Source organism: Halichoeres trimaculatus, unplaced genomic scaffold (assembly GCF_033239565.1).
Source record: "Halichoeres trimaculatus isolate MK-OKI-2021-1 unplaced genomic scaffold, fHalTri1.1 fHalTri1_scaffold_12, whole genome shotgun sequence".
Classification (NCBI taxonomy): domain Eukaryota; kingdom Metazoa; phylum Chordata; class Actinopteri; order Labriformes; family Labridae; genus Halichoeres; species Halichoeres trimaculatus.
In genome coordinates this window covers 28704251-28721554 of record NW_027437190.1, presented here as the reverse complement: position 1 = coordinate 28721554, position 17304 = coordinate 28704251, and the positions used below count along the sequence as shown (strand labels likewise).

At 39.7% G+C, this 17304-nt stretch overlaps 1 protein-coding gene and 1 long non-coding RNA gene across 5 annotated transcripts in view; one reads left to right on the top strand and one right to left on the bottom strand.

Annotated features, from left to right (window-relative positions):
* Nucleotides 1-17304, bottom strand: part of pear1 (platelet endothelial aggregation receptor 1) — a 79771-nt gene that overhangs the window by 33354 nt on the left and 29113 nt on the right. The window contains exons 2-4 of the mRNA XM_074682684.1: nucleotides 4731-4841; nucleotides 1422-1523; nucleotides 1214-1314 (exon numbers count right to left, since the gene is read on the bottom strand). Of these exons, the coding sequence (XP_074538785.1) occupies nucleotides 1214-1314; nucleotides 1422-1523; nucleotides 4731-4837 (310 nt within the window). The 5' untranslated portion in view covers nucleotides 4838-4841. The remainder of the gene's footprint in view (nucleotides 1-1213; nucleotides 1315-1421; nucleotides 1524-4730; nucleotides 4842-17304) is intronic.
* Nucleotides 1-17304, top strand: part of LOC141800266 (uncharacterized) — a 39354-nt gene that overhangs the window by 4675 nt on the left and 17375 nt on the right. Inside the window, exon 4 of one of the 4 annotated variants that reach the window (XR_012599315.1) lies at nucleotides 1966-2848. The exons of 2 other annotated variants lie outside the window; for them this stretch is intronic. This is a non-coding gene — a long non-coding RNA (uncharacterized LOC141800266). Of the gene's footprint in view, nucleotides 1-185; nucleotides 312-1965; nucleotides 2849-17304 lie in introns of those variants that run through there. One more of the 4 variants, XR_012599316.1, reaches the window with a different exon arrangement.

Below are 17304 nucleotides of genomic sequence, written 5' to 3'. Positions count from 1 at the left end.
GCGTCAAGCCTGGTCTCAGAGGCGTGTAATGATGACAGGAATTTAAACACATCCACTGCAGATAGCAGTGAGGTCACAGAGCTCATGGCCTAAAAAAGTTTTTATGGAATTTATCTCTCATGGACATTTCCCAGGCTGATTATAGTTTTTTTTTTGTCTTGTCTTTTTTTTTTTTTTTCTCGCAGATCTTTATTCTGAGATTGGAAGACTTTAAGGCCAGCATTAATGGAAAACTAACAAATTTCACTGATAACTTCATGCATCTGAAATGATCTTTTTAGCATTGCATCACCTTAAAAATCTGATTGGCCAACCAAAAACCCTGAACAATGGCTACTATTTGTCTTGTCAGAAGAGGACCTACTTTGAAGATCAACTATTTGGGATGTGTGACCAGTGCCTTCAGATATGACTTTTGCACAAACTGCAAAGTTCTTAAAGAATTAATCTTGGAAGATTTACAGCATGTTGTAGTAGCTACATTTTATGAAAGTTGATGCCTAAATTATTGTTAATAAAGTAAATAGTTACAACTTGGCTCTTCTTAACATATTTTACAATTACTGAAGAAAATACACAAGAATGGAAGCTGTCAATTATTGTTAAACATGACGTAAAGCCTCATTTTTAACCTCTTATAACTAATGGAAACGAAACTTTTCCGAAAAAAAAGAGGACCTGAATAAAAAGCAGCCAAATTATATCTTTAAACCACCACAACAATCAGATGTGATAAACATTTCTACCAGGTGTATTAGTTTTTAAAGTTTGACCACAGCCCATCTGGAATGACTGGGGAGATAGATTTTTTGACCTATACTGCAGCCAGCCACCAGGGGGAGCAGTTTTTGTGGCAACCTCACTTAAAGCAGAGCAAGATGACCTCCTTTTTTTTTTTTTTACAGTTTATTGTCATACCCATGTCAGAAATGTTTCCGCTGCGGTAAAGAACTTTAATTTTATGTGGTTTTTGGCACCTCCTCTTATCTCTCCCTGACCTATGACTCAGCCTGTTTCCTAGCTCCTTAGTGTTCTTAACATGTGGAGAAGATACTGAATCTGAATCTAACTTCATAACATTATCAGGCTAGAATAAGTCAAACTTAAATTATCTTTTAGTTTTAATTTTCTGTTTCTGCTACTTCAGCTCCTCCAGCTCCAGCTGTATTAGCATGACGACAGATGAAATGATAAAGTGTCTTTAAATACTTACGGACACATCTCTCTCTGCTCTCGTAGTAGCCTGGACAGCACTGGTACCTCTTTCTGTAGTTGGTCTTCACCGCCTGCCTGTAGGCCGTCTTGTAGGTGATCCTGAAACAACAACACAGTCAGACAGGATGCTCTTCCCCCTCCTCTCTGACAGGAACAGGAAGTCAAGCTGACAGCCGACAGGAAATGAGTATTCTTGAGGGTGCTACCTGTGGCGTGTGCATCTGTAGGGGATCCGTGGGTCTGAGCAGGGCTCCTCTGTCACATGGTCGTAGGGATGAAAATAGGATTCTTTCACTGAGGTGGTGTAGCTGAAAAAACAAAGAGAGCATCGGATAAAGGTCAGTCAATCATGGTCAGGAGGAAGTTGTAAAGCTGTGTTTCAGACAGAGACAGAGTTTATGAGCAGGTGAAATGGTGAGACAAAGTCACCCCACAGCTGTGCCACTAGCAGAGACACTAACCGTTGTTCCAGGGGCAGGACAGGTTCACTGTGAAGGGAACTTTTTCTTTTCATGTTTTAGTGAAAGTAAAAATATAACTTGGCTACCATTCCCAAACAACAGTAGCCTAAATAAACCTCCTTGCAGGGGATATCATCTAATCTGACGTGTCTTGCATGAAACAATTTATTAATTCAAAGTAAAAGAGTTTAACAAAAAATTCTCAAAGTCATACTGAGTTGCAGTCCTGGATGAATCTCCACTTTTAGTAAAATGGTTCGAAGGTGAAAGTTTCTTCTTGTTTTCACAGGAGAAGTTATCTACAGTTGACTGGAGTTAAACCAACATAGATTTCTTCAGTCAGGTGTGTGGGCCCCACATTCCACCAGAAAAGATTTAATGCACCTCAGTAATGATTCACCAAGTCTCTGAAGCTCTACTGGAGGAAGAAACACTGTCTGCAACAGATATTTCCTCATTTGGTGATCTTCAGCAGTGGAGTGCGGTGTCTTTAACGAACTTGGAAAAAGTCTTCATAACAGACCAGGAGCTAAGAGCAGTCCTTTTTACTTTACTGTTATCAATCAGCGCCACCTTGGGCCATCATGGGATGAAATCTACCAGCTGTGGGTCATTTGTAAAAAGGTCTAAAGATAATTTAAACTCAGACACTTTGCTGAAACTATTGCATTTTAACTCATACGTGTATGAAACTTGGAATGGGGTGGCATAAAAGGGGCTTTGAGTCCTACCCTGAAGGCTAGTGTTCTTTCAGGATAAAAACTCCAGTTCCCATGAGCACTTGCAACCACATCTTCTTTTCAACCATACTTTTCAGCGATGTAAAAAAATAAATATTTTAACTCTTAATATTGATATTTAAGTTAAAATGATAATTCACAATTAAGGTGAGCTGGAAGTGCAATACGTCTGTGCTGCTCCACTGAATGTTGCCCATATATGTATAACAAATATAATCTCAAGGTCTATTTAAAACACTTTATTCCTAAACTTGATGATGTGGGTTTTGATGCCGTAAACATCAATGTTTTCTCTCTGTTCTTGGGTCAGTTAGTTTAAAATCGTTTTAGGTTTAGTTTTTACAGTGTTGTAGACCATACCTGTCAAGTTTTGGATTTGAAAATAAGGGAAATTTTCCAGCGCTTGCTGTGAGCTGTCCCACCACCCCAACCAAGCTCCAGTATCCCTTACTTTTTAAGACAGGAGTACAAGATATCTAAAAAAACAACTTGTCAACAGCTTACTTATTAGTTGGGTGATCAGAATCTGATAGGCCTACCTTTGTTGACATTGAAATGCTGTGAATATTCCTACATTAAAGTAAAGCCTAAATGAAAACACAAGAGTATATCAAGCACATTTATTTATTTTACATATTTTCAGTTCATTCACAAGTCAACACATTACAAGTCGTAGTTACAAATCTTACAGAATGCATGACTATGCCCCATCCTGCTCCTCTTTTAGGAAAGAAAATTCGCTTCCCCAATTTTCAAGATGTTTACAGGACTTCTTGCCTTCTCCCTCTTCCTGACATTCATCCATCTCTCTCCTCTGTTTCCCCGGGTTTGTTGTTTCCGCTATCGTCACTAACCTCGCGACAACTGCCAACCAGGCTACTGCATGTTGCATTTCTCACGAGGCTAGAGACAGGAGCCGAGGCAGAAGATTTTTTTTTTTTTTTTATCAATACAGGAGAATTATGGAAAAATAGTTGCACGGGAAGACGGCGGGAAAGAGGGGAAAATACGGTATTTTCCCGGCCAAATCAGGACACTTGACAGCTATGTTGTAGACTGATTAAATAATAACCATAGTCATGTTTTGAGGAATGTTAGATTTTTTATGAGTAACACTGGTTACACCCAGTGACATTTATCAGTTTCACCAACTGCCCACGTCTTTCAACCAATAATGTCTTTGCAACGTTAGTTTAATGTCACATTAGTTTAAGGACAAACTTGAAACACTTAATGTTTTCAAGTTAAGTGTATTTATGAAACTCAGCATCTGACTTTCATTATTTCAAAAAACAATAAAATAGAAAAGTTGTTTTCAATGACATGGTTAACGGTGGAGGACATTGCAGTATATACCGCAATATTGGGATATTGTAAATGGTAAATGGACTTGAGCTTATATAGCGCTTTTCTAGTCACAGACCACTCAAAGCTGCTGTACATCACAGGTCACACTTACCCATCCACACCCACTCGCTCTCACATTCACACAGTGATGGATCCAATCTTTACTATGACAGCTATCCATCAGTACATCTAACACAGTCACGTCCCACTGACGCAGAAGTGGGAGCAACTAGGGGTTAAGTGTCTTGCCCAAGGACACATCGCCATGTGTCGCCCAGAGCTGGGCTTGAACCTCCAACCTTCCGATCACCGACTAAGCGCATTCTCCAACTGCGCCACCAACCGACGATAATTGCGATATTATCGTACCATGACCCAAGTATTGTGATGCGTATCCTATCATAAGGTTCCTGCCACCTCACCCCTACTTTTCATAGTTAGAGATAACTTTACCAGATTCAAAGCGATGAGGTGATGACACTTGAAAAATTGCACTTTCTGTCTTCATAGCATAAATCAAAGACAACATGACAGATCTGGAGTATGCAAAGGCCATGGCAAACAAATACCATAATTTTCACGCCCATCCAACAACTCAGTGACCCCTCTAAACCTAAAAAATGTGGACATTATTAACCCTCTATCACCATAGGTGGTCACTTGGGTGTATTTTGTATATTTATCAAGTGGACTCGAACCATTCCAGAAAATGCCCATCTCTCCAGGGTCAAGCATTCGAGTTATCTTAATGTAAAATCCATCTGATTACCACACAGTGATGTTATTCTGTTTTTCTTCTAAGTTAACGTTGTCTCTGATGTGATGAATTCATGTCCTGACCCTCATAAATCCCGTTAAACTGTTGAGTAAACTCAAAAACATGTTGGTAGCAGCTCTGTATGAGAAAAAATGTTTGATATTTGAAGCAGCAGAGTTTATTTGTCCACCACAGTCAAACAGGGCTCACCTCTCCCACAGGCTGCACACATTAGGGTCTCTGGGGTCGAGAGAGAAGACCAGACCAATCAGGAAGCTGAGGAGCAACAGGGGGGCGGGGCTCTGCAGAGTGGGCATGGTCCTGAGGGAGAGAAAGAACAACATTTACTAAGAATGAAAACCCAAACACTTCAGGGTAAATATAGAAAGGCAAAATATAGCTAATAAGGCAGACTGAAACTGAAAATCACACAAAAAAGCACCATTCCTCCCTGGGATTCAGTTTTATTGTTTTTGTTTACTGCAATCAACATTTGACAGCCTGGTTTTCATTGACAAACTGTTCCCAGGGCCTATAAATTGTGGTTTAGATATTTAGCCTGTGATTGTTAAAGAGTTCATTAAACACCCAGCAGAGGTGAGGCAGAGAGCCAGACGTGAAGCTGTCTGCTCCCCGCTGAGCTCCACATCGTCTCGAGAGGGAACATAAAACTCAGACCTGACGGCAGACGGGTTTGATGCTGAAGAGGGAGAAAACTAGAAAAAGAAAAGGGGGATCAGAGCCGGGAAACGTGACTCCTAACTCTGTCCTGACCCCGATCAATCAGAGCTGAAGTGAAGCCTCCACACTCCTCTGTGTCCCCGTCCACGCTCCTGCAGCATCTGGATCCCATCAGCGCATCAGCCTCGGCACGGGGACCCTGTCAGGCTCTCAGGGAGCAAAAGGGAGTGACTTTTTTTTTCTTCTTTTCTCCTTAAAATATCTCATGGAATCGAACACAAGTTCAGCAGGCCAGCACTGTGAGCCCTCTGTTGAAGCATCGTGGGAATCTAACGGCATTTCTAGAAAACATGTTGACGCACGATCAGTCCATTCTGGCTCCGTCATGTTTTCTCAACAAGTCCCCTCTGACAGAAATACTGTGCCACAGCTTCTCATGTCATCTCCTCGTGGCCTCAGGGAGATTTCTGATATGTTGGGACAGTGACATCACAGCCATGGATCAAGATCATCTTCGCCGGTGAAAAAACATCTCAGGTCTCAGAGAAAGGAGGAAGAACCCACGTCTCTCTTACAGTAAAAACTCGAGGAACATTTCACAGAGAGGGTCTTATGAGGATATCACATGTCAGGGTTTTAGTTAAAGCCAGGAGGAGTTATTAGCTTATGAAACAAAATGAAAACAAGACTCGTGCCTTATTTAACTGACAAAAGAAAATTAGTCCATCAACCACAGGATGGGCTGTTTATATTTTGTACATTTAAACATTTTCAACATGTCTGAGGGTCAGATATCAGATTAGCATACAGAGGAAGCAGCCTGTTCTCTGCATTGTACTTCTGCATTTACCCAATGCTGTTGTAGGTGATGGGATTATGAGCAGACATACTTTTGTTCGGGAGTGTCTCTGTCAAGGTGTTTTTTGGGCATTTGACCACTACTTGAGCAGACTACTGCCAAAGCAAACATTTTATCAGTATTTTACCCTAATATCTGCAGTATTTTACATGTAAAAGGTCTCTTTGGTATACAACTGTAAACAGCTCATTATCATCAGTAATGATACAGAAATCTGGGTATCATGATTGATGACCAGCTGACCTTTCAGGTTCACATCACCTCGATTGCTCGATCTTGTCGATATGCTCTCTATGACCTCAGGAGGATCAGACCCTACCTGACACAACAGGCCACACAGCTTCTGGTACAGGCAGCACGTCTGGTCTTTAATCAACCCAAAACAGCATGTCACCCCGCTGTTAATCTCTCTTCACTGGCTTCCAGAGGCAACTCCAATCCAATTCAAAGCTCTTCTTCTGGCTTACAAAACATTAACAAGAACGGCTCCTGCCTACCTGGGGTCCCTCATCCTGGTCGCCTAATGTTCCCAGCCCAGCGCAGCTCCAAATCTCTAGCCAGACTCTTCTCCTCTGTTGTTCCCAAAATGGTGAAATGAATTACCTAACTCTATACAATCCACAAAGTACCTTTCTACTTTAAGAGATGTCTGAAAACTCATCTGTTCAGGGAACACTTGTGCACTTAACCTGATCCTTCTCCTCTTTGTCCTCAGGTGTAGAAGAGTCAGAGGGTCTAAGACTCAACTCTAAGTGAAATTTCAGCACTATTTAAATAATGTTGTTGAGGTTTAAAGTATATTGTTGCAGCAATCAATTGTAGTTAGTTGGCTAGATTAGTCTACAATCTTAAAAAAGAAAAAGCACTGTTGTCACACTAACTAGGTTTTCCTTCTGACTAAATTCTTGCTTGTGGTGTATGTCGCTTTGGACGAAAGCATGTGCTAAATGAAACTGTAGAACTGTAGAACTATGATACTGTAAATATTGTCGCAGTAAATCTATTGTTACATTTAGTTTACTAAAGAACTTACCAGACTTGTCAGGAATAAAATTTGGAAGCTCTAAGACACTGAAAATCAGTTGTAATAATATAGCTTAGGGATGTCCCGATACAGATTTTTTGACTTATGCAGTCCAATATTTTCATGATATGTTTTACCGATACTAATCTGATACCGATACCTTTCTCTGCTTAATCCCGAACTCTATTGGGTGATTTCCACTGTAAAGGAAGAATCATATAGTAGTTTTACAGTGAGCCTTGTTGTTACCTCCTTGAGGAACAATCACTTTACAAATGTTGTTAGACGCTGTTTTACTATCATTGTTTTCCACAGAGAAGTAGTCCCACACAGCGGACATGTTTGCAACGTGGTTTGATTTACAGCAGCCATAAAGCGTGACGGTGCTGAAAACATGTGAGAACTGGATCAGTCCCGATCACACAACGAAATCCGGTGCTATCCGATCCTCCAGAAATAACCATATCAGGCGCCGATACCGCTCAGTGTATTGGATCGGGACAGCCATAACATAGTCATTCAGCTTCTGGTTGTTCTGCAGTTCCTCTAGTGTCCACTTGAGGCTTGCACCAAAAGCCAAGAAGGCACCATTGACACCTTTATTGAAATGCCTATTTGTATGGCAGAAATCAAGACATTTACAGGGTGGTTTAAAAAAGATTTTAGTCTAGAGAGTTCATTTCTATATTCATACACACTGTGTGGGGAGTTTTTGTTCAATAACTCATTTGCTATAATTTCACTGAGGTTCAAAGTTTGCCTGATCTGACAGGTGGTGTGTTTTAGCTCAAAGCCGGCTTCGTCTCCGACTCTTTGCCTGTTTCTAGTTTGACACAAAGCTAGCCTCAGTCAGCTTTTTCATTTCAGTAAGAGAGCTTTTAACTTCTAGGGCCTCTTCAGAAAACTAGTAGGCGATGAGATAGGTGAATGTTTCTTAAACCCATCCACTGGTTTTTGTCACGTCTTGGTCTGAACCAGCGTAAGGACACTAACAGAAAACTGACTCTTAAATCCTCAGGGCTGAGCTGTCCTAGCATGGCTCAAATAATCGTTAAAGTTTCAGTGATAAGAACTTTGAATTAAGATTTAGGGAGAATTTTTTGGCCAAGGCTGAGTAAGAAATCCAAAACGTACCGCAATTTGACCCCAGATGTTGGCAGCTGTTTCCAATGCATAACTCTACCATCAGATTACATCCTGTTTCTAGCCCCATCTCCTTCCTGTCATCAGGCTTTTTAATTTTGAATCATAGAGGCTGTTTGCATTTTAAGAGACTGTTCTTCACAAATAACTGCTTTCTTTAAAACTGGCATGAGTGTGCTTTTGTGTATTGTTTAATCGTTTTAATCTGGAAGCTGTCCCTGAAAAAAAAAAGGAGCTACGTTTGGAGAACCAAAGCTTCAAAGCAGTGGGATATAATTTTGGTAAGTGGCGATGGGATAAACTAAAAACTGACTTGGTGAAGAACTGAGTATGACTGAGAGATCTGACCCTGGTTTCTGTCTGAATCATTTCACCGTCGAACGACTTTGTAGCCCTGCTGTCTCCTTCATGTCAGTCATTTGTGGTGCAGAAACATTTTATCCCACTTTTCATGCACATATTTGGATTTTAAGTCACCTCGCTGTGTTTGGGAAATTTTGGGAAATTTCCTACGATGAGGGAAAGATTTGTTTGTGGTTCAGTGAATAACACATGCCTCTCTATCTGCCAAGGTCAGTGGTTCAACTCCTATTTGAGCCTCTTCATGAATGTTTACAGAATCTGTCATATCTGAATCAAGAAAACACCCAGAAGTAAAGATTATCTCATGAGATGTAGAAGCTGCCTGCCACAAACACCTCTACAATCCATCAGAAGCTCATTTATCAGATTTATACCTGCATTAACTCCGTTGAGTGGCTGGTAATCTCTGTGGGAGCTTTGGCACGGTGAGGCCCGCAGCATAAATCAGATCTTCTGCTTCTGATAAACTGTTTCATACAAAGCCTCCTACCCACCGTCAGGAGTTAATTCCCTCGCTGGCACAAACGCTAACGCCTAAAGAAATCTGCGCCACAAAAACAGAACTTTATGAGAACAGGCATATGGTTTTTATTAAGAGGAGTCATCAACTCCACCAGCCACTTCATTGGACTGGGGGTAAATATTTTTCATTACCTTCTCTTGGTTTTAATTGTGCTTCATTAGGGAAAGGCTTCAAACCGCATGGGAATTCTTAAACGCTGAGAAAACAGCGCTTAATGAGTGCAGCGGGAGTTGTTTTGATGTCGGGCTCTGCCGTTGTTTGCATTGAATGTTTGAGTTACACACAGATGGATGGAGAAGGAGGGGTCAGGTATACGTCTGCAGCTCCAGGTGGTTCTACAATCATCTGGAAACTGGAGGCACCCCTGCTTTTTAGTGGTATAGAGGAGGACAAGTACTCCAAACACAAAGTTCTTCATGAAACTGCACCGCTGGTGTGGACTGATTGATTCCTCCCCTTTCCTCCTTCTCACAGAATCATTTTCTCTCCATTACAGTCAGGCCTAAGCTATCATTACTTCCTCAGAGCTTTTTCCAGACTGCAGTTCTGAACCTTTTCACTCCGACAAGCTTGGCAATGAATGATGCAGAAAAGCACAAGTAGCGTGATGTATCATGACTGTTTTTTCCATTCAGTTTCAAGTAGCAGCAGCATCAGGGAATTGGGGTGAGGGGAGCTTTGGAGGGGCTGGTTTGTTTACGACGGGGGCTGATGGTTTTTGACACAACAAAAACAAAAAGAGAAAGACAACACAAGAACAAAACCCCAACCTCAGCCAACACATACAGCATTGATCACAATACGTAGCCCTGAGCAAAAGAGATCTGACAGAGAAGATCTGTCTTCTGTCAATAAGGAATCAGCAACGACTTCTGCTCGCTTAGCAGCTGCAACCAATATTGGAGTCTGATGTAGACGGTGCTTTTTTAGGATAAAGTTTATTTGTATGGATCAAAACAGACATTACAAAGTGTTTTACACCATAGAAACTCAACAGCAAGACATACTGAATGAACAGCCAATTTAAAGGGGCTGTGAGGAGTTTCTGCGAGTTTCAAATGTAGATAAAAGTCTGATCGTAATCCACACTTCAAAATGAGATTATCAGCTTCCTTCTCAGGTTGAGCAGGACCAGATTGATTTAATGCACGTCAAAGTCTCTATGACAACATCGTGCTAGTTAACAAAGTTAAGTTGTGAGAAGAGAGATCTGTGTTTTTCTCTGCTGAAAACAATTTCTTGGATTTGTTTTGTAGTGATGGTGGACAACGGAGCTGGACTGTCTGATAGAAAAAGGACAGAAAAGCAGAAGAAAGCTAAACAGGAGAGTGATAAAACACAACTATAGGCTAAAACACGGGTCAAGCTGTTTGTGATAATGTTCATTCCAGCCCAAAGAGTCTATCGATGAAATATGGAGTGAGGTTACGTTAGCTCTGCTTGGATGACTAGCAAGACATAACCAGGATTCAGATATGTCCCAGAGCACCAGGTAAAGAGTCGAGTGAAATAAAACCAGCTACTAAACTACGGTACAAGCTAACAAAGTTTGCTTGTTGTCATGTTAAAGAATTTCAGTGCTGCGATTTGATCTCCATTAATTTTCGGAAACAAACACATGCATTATAAAGATTAATGTCATCACAGTGTGTGAACACTTAAAAAACTGAAATCTTAGCAAGTGTTTTTGTCTTATTTTCAGTAGAAAATGTCTTTTCAAACTTTGACTGAGCCTCTTTCACCAGACCAGTCCAGAAAAATGTCTTCTTTCAGGTTATTTAAAGACAAAAATGAAGTCTGAATTGCTTAAAACAAGTTTAAAAAAAGAGAAATGTTAGTTGATTTAAGACATTTTTCTAGTTTCAAACAAATTTTCTTGCAAATTTCTCTTGTTCCATTGGCAGATTTTTTACTTACTTGTTACAAGCAATTCAGACCTCATTTTTGTCTTTAAACAACTTGAAACAATACATTTTTCTGGACTTATAAGTTGAATGTAGCTCATGTCAAGTGTAATGAGACAAGTTTTACTTAAAATAGGACAAAAACTCTTGATAAGATTTCAGTTTATTTTTGCAGGGTAATTTTGTGCACCGCCAAAGGTGTCAATCCACCTCAAACAGATAGTCCTCATAGCCTCTTGAAAGGAAAAGCTCAGTCAATAAAAAACAATTTAAAATAAGGATGAGTATATGAAGCTGTTTATATAAATAAGTCAAGAAATAAAGAATACTGGATATAATGTAAAAGCTACAAGAAAGCCGAAAATTATGTATTTAGAAGCGACTTTTGAGAAGCTACTGATGAAGCTGATAAAGGTCATGTCACATGACCTTAGCATAGGGATGGGTACCTTTCACATTTGAAATGATAAGGTACCGATGTCTAGTACCTGGCAATCAGTACCGGTACACAACGGTACCACTTTCTGTACTTTTTTGTGTTTATGTGGTAAAAATTGTTTAATACTAATTTTTTTTTTTTTAATAAAACAAATTTATTCTACAATATATGTCCAGCATGGAAAATCACCTATTCTTCCACTCTTTCACAGTCACAAGGATGCATTTACTTCCATTAACATGGTACCTTTTAGTTTTACGTGAATCCATACCCGGTACTTTTGACAGAATTTGGTTGGTACCCAAAAAATACCTGATTCGATACCCATCCCCACTAGCATCATCGTGACAAAAGTCAGAAAAGCTGCTGATGTAACCAAACAACATGACTTAAGGTCATCATCTCGCTACCAAATGACAGAGCATTACAATTTGTAAGGGTGGGCGAAAAAAAAAACCAAATACAGTATACAAGGATTTTTTTGTTTGACGATACCAAAATTGGGATGATAAAATCATCAAATCGATATATTTTTTCCAAATTTTAATTCTTCATTTCATTTCATAAACTGGATTGGAAAACAGTCACCACTTTTCTCCAGCAGAGGGTGAAATGTTTCTCTCTGACTCATGTGATGTGCATTTTATGGAAATTCGGCCTCTGATAAAGTCTGTAGACATCATCATCTTCATTAAACTTTTTCTATGGTCTGGTGTTAAAACAGCAAATGAAAAATCAATCACCAAAAATCGTAAATATCAAAGAATCGCACAACAAAAATCGTAATATAATTGAATCGTGTGAATAGCATATTGTCCCAGCCCTAATAATTTCTGGGATGGATGATGGCTTTGCTCATGAAGGAGGCTCCATAACTGCATCAATATCAATAAAAACGAACAATCCCCAACTCTTCGTCTAACAACAGCAGGTTACTGTCGACTACGTACACCTCCACAGTTCACATCCACTAGTGAAAGAGAAAAAGCAGAAACCAGGATTCTTCAAAAAGCTCCAAAATACTCAGTCCTGTTTGTAATGAAAAAAACAGACAATCTCATCCAACACAAAGAATCTTTCATGTGGCCGTGTAAAGCAGCAGAGAACAGGCAAAATGCCACAAACACACACACACACAAGCATACGTCCATGCACGCTTACACACACACTCATAATACTGTCATGCACACTCATGACGCCTACTACACAGTTTGTAACTCTTTCAAGAACAGATTTGGTGTTTTCATCTTCTTGAAACATCACACACACACACACACAGATCAAATGAGTCCCATACGCTGAAACGAGTTCAGAGAGAGGCTATTTTTAGTGTCTGAAGACATTTTGCAAGTTCACCGAGCTTCTCTCTCGACTCAGAGGTCTGAAGCAGCGGCCCACGCGTACAGTGCACGCATCGTCCCATCTGAGGAATGCTGTGAGACGTTTAAAGTCCCACAATGCTCTTAACAGAACGGCACAGGGGCTTCAGAGAAAACAAAACCCAGATGCAACAATTTAATATAAATCATTCAAGACACTCGTATCTTACATGGTCTGTTTTCTTTAGGATGCAGATGTGCTGAGAAGTCCATTTTGATATGACTTCACACAGAAGAGGCTCTTTCTGTACTGATCCGTATTCCCTTCAGATGGCAAATTGATGTAACTCAATCAAGACAGAAGCTACACCAAACAAAACCTGCTTTTCTGGTGACTTTATCATCAACATGAAGAAGCAACAACCAGTGAAGTTAATAAAGTGTGAAGATGTATTTTTGGAGCAGACCTTACAGGGCAAACTTAAATGTTGTGTTCTTACCAAACACAGATGAAAACAAGCATCATGAACGACATAGATCCGGGCTCATTCAACACTCTTGATCATTTATTTGCAACAGTTGAAAAAACTGAATAGTAGTATTCATACAGTAGTTAGATTGAAAACAACAACAGAGAATAACTGTCCCACTGTCATACCAAATAGCTAATTTTTGACAGGAAAATCTTTGATGGGAAATTTAAAGGTAGAGCATCTTCTTTATATATATAAAAGTCTACATGAATAACACTTGTGTACACCCTGATTGCTTGATTGTTCACGTCTGGTATGGACGTAGCCCCCGTAATGTCACCTGTCTGTTCCTGATTATTGAAATAAAGCCAATCTGTAGCTGAGTTTCATTTCGAACAGCTACAGGGCGCCCGCCAGTCACGTGACCTGAGCTGTCTCTGATCAGACAATCAAACGATCCTTATTACTTCTAAACCGCAGAGTAAGAAAAAAATTCATTCACCGTACAGTGTGTGCCAATAGCGAAATCAGCATATTAGACCCAAACTGTTCTTGAACCAGGCTGTAAATATGTTTTTAATGCTGTAAAGTCTGTTTTTCATGACTGGGTGTGTAAGTGACTTCCAGTCTTTCTGCCAGTCTTGTATAAAGTACTTGAAAGCAGTACTTGAGTAAAAGTACAAGTGTGTTACCAGAAAACTACTTTGGTAGAAGTTAAAGTCACCTTTTAGAATATTACTTAAGTAAAAGTCTTGAGGAACCTAATTTTTATTGTATTTAAGTATCAAAAGTAATTTCCTGATATAAAATCTACATAAGTTTTAAAAGTACAAGTTAAAGTATCTTTTGAAAAGTAAGCAGTTAGAATTTTGATTTTGAAATTGTGGTGTCGTTACAGTAAAAGGACAATATCCAGGCACAGGAGAAAGAAGCTTGATCTTCTTCAACAAAAGCTAGCTCACTGCTGTTTCAGTGACTCTTGACATCTCATCCAGTAGGAACTCCAACATAAAAAAACACATCATGTAAATACGACTAAGGGTGTGCAATGTTATCTCACAGTTCACCACTGTGGTTGACATGCTCAACAGATACTACCAGAGTATTGTTCGCGTGCTGCAGGTGCCTCCCTGATGGCATCAATAATGTGACATGCCCAGACGAGCTGATTTTCCCCTTCACCCTGACATAATAAAGAGGCATTATGTCACTATCTCAAATTTCTTCTAATTTTACTTTGGGGAGTAAAAATACACATTTGTTTTGGAAATATAGTGGAGTAAAAGTAAAACTTGTCAGACATAAATAACAAAGTAAAGTACAGATGTGTGGAAATTTTACTACAGTAACAAAGTATTTGTATTTTGCTACATTACAACACTGCTTTCTGCAGCCAGCCTCAAGCAGATTCTCGATGAACAGCAACTTTTAGCACTTCCGCATAGGCTTCATTTTTACCAACCGGATGTTGCCCCTTGGTATGAACCCACTGATGACATGAATTCAACCAAACACAGAAAAACAAGCTCCCCACTTACAGGAGTATAGCTTACATTTGATTCTTGATGTTTCCTTTTTTGTCATCACCATTTTCTCTCTTTTCTTCTCTCACATGAAACTAGAACAGCAAGGTGACGAAGGGCATACAGCCCAACCTGGCGGTTCAGGGGATGAGGTCTGGTCCAAACTGGCTCCTCACTCTAGTGCTACCTTCCTTGACTTTTTCCACCAACACCTCACTAAACATTCTTCTCTTTCTCTCCTCACTCTTCTGCCCTTTTTTCTCTCTTAATAAAAATCTGGAAATAGGGGAAAGTAGTGCATACAGCCTGGTTCTGATTTCCCTGTTCTCTCTTTTTCTCTTGTTGTCTTTCTGTACAGTTGTGGGCCATGCTTGAGGGGTTGGCTCTGGGACACTGGAGTTAACTAACTTGAGTGAGATGCCCACTTGATGTTTCTTGATGTCTCCCTTTCATCTATCCTATCCTCATCTTTTGTCAGGCTTCAGTTGTAAGGGACACAATGACAAGAAACAGAGTGAACAAATATCAGATAATCTATGTGCACAAATTGCTGTTTCCTAAATGAGTCTTCAGCCTCTGACACGTTATCCAGGATTAGGAAAATGAAAGACATGGGGGCTCATTTTAAGAGATGCCAGTGTTTTAGCTCGGTTCTTTGAACAGTTGTTTCCTGAACGTGATTTTAATCCATTGTCTCGGGTTTTATTGACTGTACTTTCTCTCTTTGTGTGATTCTTGTTTGTAACTTTGGGTTTTTGATGCTGCCTGTCTTGGCCAGATCTCCCTTGAAAAAGAGGTTTTTAAACTCAATGGGACCAACCTGGTTAAATAAAGGTTAATTACAATAAAATAAATAAGTCACCTCAGGGGTCTTCAATGACGAAATATGAAAAACAAATAAATCATTTCCTGATTGTAAAGTTTTATATACATGTAATCCTAATTTTTGTTAGTTTCTTTAAGATAATGGATGATGTTTGGAGTTGTAAAACAGTTTTGTTTTTGAAAAGCGTTTTGCAACCTCCACCTTGGGAACAACTCAGTTTTGCAACTTATCCGTATGGATGTCCCGATCCAATTCACAGATTGGTACTGGTGCCCAATATGGCAATTTTTGAAGTATTGAGATTTTGTTACGTGATCAGTACTGATCCAGTTGTCACATGTTTTCAGCACTGTCACACTTTACAGCTGCTGTAAATCGAACCACGTTGCAAACCTGTCTGCCGTGTGGGACTACTTCTCTTTGGAAAGCAACGATAGTGAAACAGGAGGTACCAACAGGGCTCACTTTAATACAACAAATGTGACTTGACATTTACAACGGAATCACCCAACGTTATACGAGATTTATCAGAGAAAGGTGTCAGTATCGGATTGGTATCGTCAAAACATATTGTGAAAAAACTGGATCAGTATAAAAAGTCAAAAAAATCTTGTGACCTTATTTGAAACCTTAAAGGTAAAGAATCATCTTCCAGAAACACAAACCCATGTCTTTATTTGACGAACACATTTCAAGACACTCTTTTAGTGCAACAAAGGAAAAAGCCATGAGCTGATGAAAGACATCAGGATTCTCTGATGGAAAAACTAAATCCTGTCTAATTAAAAGCCTTAAATTAATCAAATGTTGCACATTTTGTTCCCTCTTCACTGAATTGTAATGAGATGGATTAGAAGTAATACCAGGTTTCACAGGAAAGAGTGCAAACCACATGGTCCACATCAAACTGTTTACTCCTCTGTTTCCGTTCTGTCTAACCTCAGATTTTTGTCTGCTTTATTTATTTCTGTACAGCTGCGGTGTTAATTGAGGTAGAAAATGTTAGTCACTCATTGGAAGGAGAAATAAAAAGGGAAAGAAAAATATTTCACAGGGAATAAATACTGGCTCCAGTGTGGAGAGACAAAGCGAATCAGAAACACTTCTGCCAAATACGAGTTCATTTTCATGTCGAGGTGCTCTGATGTCAGTCAGACTCTACCCAGTGTGTTTCCATCTCTCAGACTCTTTGTTCAAAGCCGTATCTGAGCTCATCTTGGCGCTGCAGACTCCAGCGTGTTATTCCAGAATCAATAATATAAAAAAAACGCAGAATGCCTCTATTCTTTGCACTATTTTAAGCTTCAACTGAGGCCAATGAGGCAACAAAAGAAAGGTGAAGCACTGCACAGCTTCTCACCATTCTGCTCCTGAGTTATGACAGAAAATCCTGCAGGTGCAACACATTCTCGTGAGCCCGAGGAGAGTAAATCACACTGCTGTTAATTTATGTCCTGTTTCATGCTTTTGTGGTAATAATTTACTCTAATATCAGCAGCAGATCCTCTCTGGAGTTTAACGTCTGCTGTAAAAGGTCATTAAGAGGTCATTAATAAACAGACCGACCTGAGGATGAAGACGGTAGACCAGAGCAGGGAAATGTTTTCTATTTGGAGACGATTTAAGAGAAAACAAAGCTGGAATCTGATGTTTTTTCATCTGGAATAAGATGCATGTGATTAGAAATGTTTATATGAAAATTAAAGT